The 8,330-nt window shown below is 39.0% G+C and overlaps 1 protein-coding gene across 1 annotated transcript in view; it reads left to right on the top strand.

Annotated features, from left to right (window-relative positions):
- Positions 1-5,117: 5,117 nt before the first annotated feature.
- Positions 5,118-8,330, top strand: part of LOC112144076 (A disintegrin and metalloproteinase with thrombospondin motifs 16) — a 64,643-nt gene continuing 61,430 nt past the window's right edge. The window contains exons 1-2 of the mRNA XM_024268395.2: positions 5,118-5,542; positions 5,622-5,697. Of these exons, the coding sequence (XP_024124163.1) occupies positions 5,444-5,542; positions 5,622-5,697 (175 nt within the window). The 5' untranslated portion in view covers positions 5,118-5,443. The remainder of the gene's footprint in view (positions 5,543-5,621; positions 5,698-8,330) is intronic.

The raw sequence follows: 8,330 nt of genomic DNA, 5'->3' as shown, positions 1-8,330 counted from the left end.
TTCTGTTATTTATCTCATCTGATGGGAGTTTCATTTGAAGCATTGTTGCACATTTGACCTATATTGACATTTATTTACTTTCCTTCATCCAAAATACACGTACATGTTATCTGTGGCAAATGACTGATCTATAATATACTGTAGGCAATAGAATGCTTATAAAACACCTTCAATTCTGCAGAAAAATATGTATTTGACCATTAAGTTTTTAAATACCCTCTCATGTTTTTGTGGCGTTTTTGTGATGATAGAAGACATGTATAAGGAAAATTATGCTTAAAATTGCATATCTGAGGATTTGTCAGAATCGTGAATCAGGAGCAGAAACGTAGGCTATTTGTGCCAAAACGGGCTCCCTGCTCTGCTCTATTCCGATCCATGTGTCTAGACCAGGTCCATGTATATATTTGTCCTTCTCGTCTAAGATGGCATCTGGCTCAAAACTCTACGTCTGGGTATCTCTAATATTGCTCGCCATTTTTGTTGCACTGGTAGTGCTAGGTTAGGGTAGTGAGGCCTTATAATTCAGCAGGAGAGAGTGTAAACAAGGGGTGTCAAACATACGGCCCACGGGTCATATCCGGTGCGCCAAATGGCTTACTCCGGCCAACTCATGAAAATAAAATTTTAAAAATGTTTCGTTCTTTGAAGAAATGGCTGCAATGTGCATTTCCGTCACTAGGTGGACCAAAGGAAACTCAAGACTGGCATAACAAGAGATAAAAATAAAAAAATTATAGTAAACAATGTAATAAGGGATTAGGCTAATAGGTTGTTTTATTCATTTTTTTCCAACTGAAGCTCCAGCCCAACCTTTCCGCCGAGCCAGGGGGCCCAGCTCAGGGCCCCACCCCTGGAGAGTCCCTCCAGCCCTAGACAAGCAGCCCAACACCACACAGGTTCTGAGCATCCACCCCTCAAATGAGATTCTCCCTAGAGGTATATTTCTGATGAACTACTACCTCTCTGCAGAAACTATGTCCTAGAAAACTTCACAGTTTTTTTATTGTCCCTAAAAACAGCATAATCATAACTGAAAGACCACTGAGGATGTTTTTACAATAGATCAAAATATGATTAAGTGGGATTTTGAAGAGCTAAAATGATCTCCCCTTTTGAGTTTTCTCAATATATAGTTGTTCCTTTTACTTCCTTTTTAATTCTGACATTTTAGTATTTGACTGAGAACTCTGTAGGAAAATTTAACCCACCATATAAAAGCTTTTTCTAAGAAATTTTAGTTTAAAAGTAAAAACATTTTCATTAATTGAGTAGTTTAGATCCTCTGTTGTGAGGAAGAAAACAGAATTTGTTCTTTGAAAATTGGTATGATTGAGAATATGTAAGGATGTGTTGTGAACATCTTGCTTTTGATTATCTCTAAATCCTTTTAACTCTATTACTTCTGTTGGGTTGGGGCCAAGAAGACCCCCTTTCTAAAACCCCGCTCACAGTTATTCCGCCCTGCAAAAGTTGCATCTGGTTTCCTTTTGTAAAGGACGAGCTGCTCAGGACTACAATAGACAAACTCTCTCCGTCCTTTGGCTCCCACATTCTGAAGGCCCTCAATGAGGGATTGTGGGGAGTTCAGAGATTTTGGCAAACTGCCTATCAGTGCAGCTGCTGGTTATGGCAGAGATGGGGAGATTGACGAGCGGATTAAAGGGGGTCAAATGTTAAATTTCAGACTGTAAACCATCACAAATTACTGATTACCTGCTGCGGGGTGTAATATCCGGATCACAGTTGGGTTACAAGATCCAGACGAATAAATTCAAACAAGTGTTTTATGTTCTTTAGGCTGGCTTTGAAAAGCATTGTGTCTCAATGGTAAAAAAAAACAACCACAAAACACATGATTATTTATTTAACTACGTATGTTATCATTTGTTTTCTTTTAACAGTTTTCTCAATTGTCTTTGTGCATTTCTCAGAACTGTGTACAACAGTTAGTGCTACCTCTACAACATGTAGTCATTTGGACACAACCTAGTGGGAGTTTCATGTTCATTTTGTCATATAGTGTATGTTTTTGCACATAAAGCAAATTTTATATGGATAAATATCTACAAAATGATCCCTTTTGACTTGCTTTTGACCCATATTAACTTGCTTGTATCATGTCTGTTTAAAAGAACCAAACAGAGTACACACACCCACATTGCCCGTCTTGGTTTATACAACATACATCACCTGTTGACTTTTTTGGACACTATATATGGACATAATCCCTGAGAATAAAAGGCATGAGACTGATGTCAATCTGACAATATCTTTAGTCGTTTGGGATGATGGAAGTTTTCATCATTGTGTTGTGGTGATAGAAAGTTTGTGGAGTATCTTCCTCCCTTCTCACAATTCCTAAATCCAATCAAGGAGGTTTTTTCTCTTCCTGGAGGTGGAAGGTATATCCCCATACCCAAATGACCCTGGTGGTAGCTTGTGATGACATCACAGCTGGTGAGGGTGGATTTGGCGCTCAAGAAGATCCTATCCTTAGTGGATTGGCAGAGCTTACATTAACTGTGATGTAGATGGAAATATGTCTTGTTGTCCATAAATGATATAAGCGCATATTCAGTGTCTTGACTTTTATTTTCAAAATACCATGCATAGTATAAATCTATGTGTATCCATTTTGATTAAGGGACTTGCTTTTGAAGCCTGAAGTACCCATTTTGAGCTGCTGACTTTCCGATTTGAGAAAGGGACTTGCTTTCGCAGGTTATCTACCATGTTTTGCAGTTTGCACTAATTGTTTTGAGAAATGTCTTAGCAGTGGTGTAAACTTTAATACTGTTATGGGAAATGCACCAAAAACTGAACCACAGAAAAACAGAAAAACTGTATTTAGTTGATTGTTTTATTATTATTATTATTATTTTTAAAAAGAAACAATAACAAACCAACAAACAATAGACAGCCTTCCAACAGATAAAATCATTTAGAAAATAAATGAATGAAAACAATTTTAAGCAATAAAAAGAAATCAAATTGCACAATATACCTGTTTGTGGCTGATTGATCTTCAGTGTACTGTGACTTCTTCTCCCCCAGCAGTCTCGGTTTTCAGAACAAAAGCTGTACTGCCAGATGAAGACAAACTTTCCAAATCTCATCTAGAGTAAATGTTGCATTCACCACAATATCTCTAAAGTCTTAGTCACATGTTGCTGCAGGTTTTTGGGTTGTCTGGGTCGTAGACAGGAGCAGCTGCATCTTCTATAGATTCTAAAGTAGTTTCCTTGAGACTCATTCAGCCACCTTAAGGGACATCATGGAATTGGAACTTACAATGGTTGTGCGTTTGGTAATTGGATTGTAAAGTATTTGTAAGGACAATGTGAGTTACACACATTTATGAAATGCTGGTGATGCTGTTGTACAGTGCCATTACACCACATTCTACTTATTAGTCAGGTGGCGAACTGGCTCCTTACTGAGGTGTGCAGGTGATATAAGTGTAGGATGCCCACACAAACTTTGCTCTGGTTGTCTAATTTCTAATAGCCAGGCTGCAAGAAATATGCGAAGTACTCCTTGCAGAATATGCAATATATATTTTTATTACTTTATTCTTGCTATTTTTGTGGTTTAGATAACTTTTCCCCAAAAAATAACTATTTGATCCATGGTCCGGGATCATACTGTACAAATACATTTTACCTGGTAAAACATTGTGATTAATCGTGATTATACCCAACACAAAAGTTCGATCAATCCGATTTTTTTTGTAAATAAAATAAATGTTCTAAATGTAGTGTTAATTCATATTGTGATTATTCGCAAATAATAAGTTGTCTGCAAATACTGTAATAAAAAAATTATAGCAATTGCTCGCAATTAATTTTTCCCAGGTTTGCGATTAATTAGTTAATTTTTTTAATCAATTCCCAACCCTACTTTTACATTCTATGCTGGCAACCTGCGGATCCTGTATAGGTTTGACTACTTTTTTATTGCATCCATTTGCTATGTTCACATCGGGCACTTGACGTGTGTTCTTGAACAAGCTAAATGCACATTCTAGAACGTGGGTCCAGCCCTTGGTGTTCACACTAGAAAAGCAGGGAGGGGCTTCTTCTTCTTATTCCATTGTTTATGGCGAATGTCCACCACTTACAGTTGGAAGAGGCTTGGTGTAAAAGGTTAAAGCGGTGTAAATCTTGCTCCGGCCTTTTTTCTTTCACAGCTCTATTCCAGTATATTCAATTCAGTTGTATTTATGTAGTGCAATATCACGAGAAAACATGCTTCATAGGTTAATTGGTTACTCTAAATTGCCCCTAGGTGTGTATGTGAGAGTGATTGGGTGTGTGATTGAGGCGACAGACTGGCGACCTGTCCAGGGTGTACCTGCCTTTGCCCATCAGCTGGGTTAGGCTCCGGCGACCCCGAAAGGAACAAAGCGGCCAAGAAGATGAATGAATGAATGTTAATAATAAGATGCAAACGATATGAAAGTCTTGGTGTCATTTAATTCCAGTCAAGCACAAACCAAACTTCAAATTCATATGTCGCTACAGAATTTGAATACCTCATTGATCAAAGTTCAAACTGGTTTACTTTTCTAAGTGTGTTCAATGACCATATGTTTAGAAGAGCCAGAAACTTGTGTAGCAACATGTGAACGCAAGAGTTTTGAACACAGAAGTCTAAAGCCTTGAATAGACTTTTCATTGAAATTGGTCACTTGAACACACGTTGTCAAGGATGGTGTGACTGTAGCTTTAACTTTGTGACTAAGACTTAATGCCAGTGTAATACCAAATCTACTGGTAAAAATTAGCCTTCCATAATCAGTGATGTTTGGCCATCCCCAAACATCTAGCGAAAACATAAAGTAGACTACTTTTGGGGGTTCTTCTTTAACTAAAGGGTTGTTCTAGTTATTTTAGTTAGTTTGTTTACTTATAGCTAACTTAGCAACCTGCTGGCAGAAGTGGTAGTTTAGCTTCAGTGCAGGTGTAAAAAAAACACTACAGTCACTCATGAGGGAACTGCAGACAGTGTGAGTGCCCCTGGAAACATGTTAGGACTCATGCAGACCGACTTTCAGAAAGGTCTGCTCTTGCCAAAAAAGTATCCGAGACTATTGAAGAAAATCACATGGTTTCCTGGGAGTCCAAATGGTGTGGGGGGTCACTAAGTAGAGAGAGAGAGAGAGGAGAGAGAGAGATTGGAAAGGTGGTGGAGGTGGAGGTAGTGGAGGGCTGTCGGTTCTCTGCCTGAAAAAAAGAGGGGAAAATGACTCGCCAGGAGAGAGTGGCTGAGTTCAGGCAATTCGCTGCATCTGGACTATACGCGTGGAGATGAATGGGATCCGGGCTGATCTGAAGAAGTCTGCATCAGATCATTGATGCTTCAGTCCCCACACACAGGAGAACCGCCGCCGCTGGTCCTGTGAATCGCTGATCGCAGCTCCAGCAGACTCCTCTCAAACATGACTGCATCGGGCTTTACTCGTGCAGGGTGGAAGCATCGGACGAGCTTGTGTGTTTTTATTATTGTCTGCTGTTTCTGCCTGTGCGCGGGGAGCAGGGTGAGTTCGCGGTGCGCATTTACGCAGAGCTGGCTGACAACTTTCAACTGACTTGTGAACTTTATTTTTTATCTTTCAGGGCGCACTGCTGGTCAGCCCTAATGAATATCGAACATCAACTTTGCTTCAGTCACTCAACTTACCTCCACACACAGGTAAGCAGCGCGCGGTGCTCCTTTGCGTTTGGTGTAATAAATGTGATATTGAATAAGGTTGTTATTGTTTGCAATTTATTTTGTACTAAAAATACTCTGAGAGAAGTTTTATATACATGCATCCTTGAAAATGCATTAAAACGCTCTCACCTTTTCTCTGTAATACATCTCTTCGCCACCGGGGGGCGAGCTGCAACCTGACACAAACCGTAAATGTGAGTCTGCAGCTGCAGCTGACACAAAGCCCTCAACCTGAAGTCTGTAAAAAATCAGTTCCTTGTTGAAACACCATTGAAGTTGTATTTTCTTCTTCTCGACTGTTGAACTGTCAAGACAATGATCAAAAGAAGCCAATTAAATGGACAAATAATGAAGCTCAATTTGTTTTCATGAAAAGTGGTGCAAACACTTCCACTAAGGGTTTACTGTTGCCTGCTTGTCAGTGATTACTGCACACAAACAAGTGTGAAATATGTCTGCTTTGGTTTGGATCCATCATGTTCTGAGTCAGCAGCCTCCTTGGCTGCACTTACTGCTACAAATCTTATTTATCATTTATTTTTTCTAGAGTATTTCAATAAGAAAATGCATTTTAGATTCAAGAATATGCAAACAAGTTAAAAATGTAATCAAATAATAATTGTAATCCATTATTTTTGATTCCATGTATTTTTTCATGTCTTGAGAAATATATGGACATAAAATTGCATTTAGTCGTCTGTTAACCTTCATTTGGAGTACCCACTGTTTTATGAGTGTTATAGGAACTCAGGAGCCACTAAGCCAACAAACTAACAACTGCAGGATCTTGTGTCAGCTCAGCAGACGTAATTTGTGTGTGTGTGCTTTCTGTTCCCGCAGACTCTGTTTGTATACTGTCCATTACGGGTCACTGCAGCTGCTTTTTGAGTCAGAGTGGGACATTAAAGTAGACATACGTGTGCTTGCATGTGTGTGTACGTTGCTGATGTTAAGTTTTCAGAAAAATGTATACTTAAAAGCATAGAAATGTGCTTTTCATTTTTTAACTTCTGGTCTTAATCATTATGTAAATTAAATGTAGATTCTGATAAAGTGAAAATAAATTAGTATGTATTTACATTCTTGTTGTAGGAAAACTTTTTTTGGCTTTTTAATTATGAGGTTTTGTCCAATCCATTGGAAAAATATTGCGCTATGATAGACATACTTGCAATCAACCACAGGTGGAGCATAAGTCGGTGCTTTTGCTTTTGCTTTCATGCCCCAAGACCAGGTAAATTTACTAACTTTGGTCAGAAGAGGGTAGGGAATGTAAAACCAAAGCCAAATCCAATTGTGCAAATCACAAACAAAATTTTCAACCAAATTGGTCATAGCGAGGATTAACAATTACTGACACCAGTGCTGTTCACTAACACACCGCTGGTAAAAACTGGAGTAATGTTGGTCAAAGAAGGAAGAGGAGGAAGTTGTGTTCATGGACAGGGAAAGAAGAGGAAATGCCAGACTTAAATTTAAATGTAGGGACTTTGACAGGAAAAGAGTTTAGGGTTTATAGATTGATAGAAGGTTCAAGCTGTTTTGTCACGGAAAGATGAATGGGGTAGGAGTTATAATGAAGGAAAAGTTCACTAACATGTTCTAGATGTGAAGAGTGTGTCATTTAGGGTGATGCTGGAAGCTGAAGGTGTGATGTTGAAAGATGTCAGTGGTTATGCCCCCCAGGTAAGATGACAGCAAGAGGAAAAAGAAAAAATCTGAAGGGAGATAGATGAGGGGGTCCAGGGTATTTATACAGCAGAGAGTGGTGGTTATGATGATTGGGACAAACTTTAATAGAATTGTGGGTGAGGGAAAGAAAGGTGATGAGGAATTAGTAAGTGTGTTTGGTGTTGAGGAAACAAAAGCAGAAGGCAGATAGTGGTGGACTCTACCAAAAGAATAGAAATAGCAGTGGTGAAGACATTTTTCCAGAAAAGAGAGGAGTACATGCTGTCATAAAAGACTGGAAGGAAGGACACATGAGTTGATTCTATCTTGTGCAGACATTGCAAACTGATGATGATCATCAACTACAAAATTATAGCAGGGAAGAGTGTAGCCAGACTGGATATAATGGTGGTGAGAAGGCTGACTCTGGGGTTATAAAAGATGAAGACAGAGCAGAAGACCAAGTGATTGAAGCTAAAAAATAAAAGTGTTGTGTGGCTTTTAAGGAGGAATTGAAGCAGGTTTGGGAGATCAGGATGTGCTCTAAAATAGCTGGATGGATTCAGCTAGTATTTAGTGTATCACATGGAATGACTAAAGTGGATATGGAGACTTGGTGGTGGAAGTATGGGAATGTAAAAAGGGTAAAAGTTGGTTAAAAATGTAGGACATTGAGAGAACAGAAAGAGGAGACAAGAGAACAGGGTGAAGGTGACATAGGCTAAACAAAAGGATATATGAGGACTTGTGTAGATCTGTCAAGGTGAGGTAGAGAAACAGATGGGAAGTATGTACAACACATTAGAGTGATCATAGACTGGGATGGAAATGTGTCAACAGTTTCCACAACTGCGATGGAACGAAAACTTTGAGGTGATGAGCCTGTGAATGAAGATAATATTAGAGAGCACAAAGTAGAAGACGTAATTGTTGTAGAGTAG

Source organism: Oryzias melastigma, linkage group LG16, assembly GCF_002922805.2.
Source record: "Oryzias melastigma strain HK-1 linkage group LG16, ASM292280v2, whole genome shotgun sequence".
NCBI classification, from domain to species: Eukaryota; Metazoa; Chordata; class Actinopteri; order Beloniformes; family Adrianichthyidae; genus Oryzias; species Oryzias melastigma.
The sequence above is the reverse complement of the archived record's forward strand: the minus strand, read 5'-3'. Positions and strand labels throughout refer to the sequence as shown.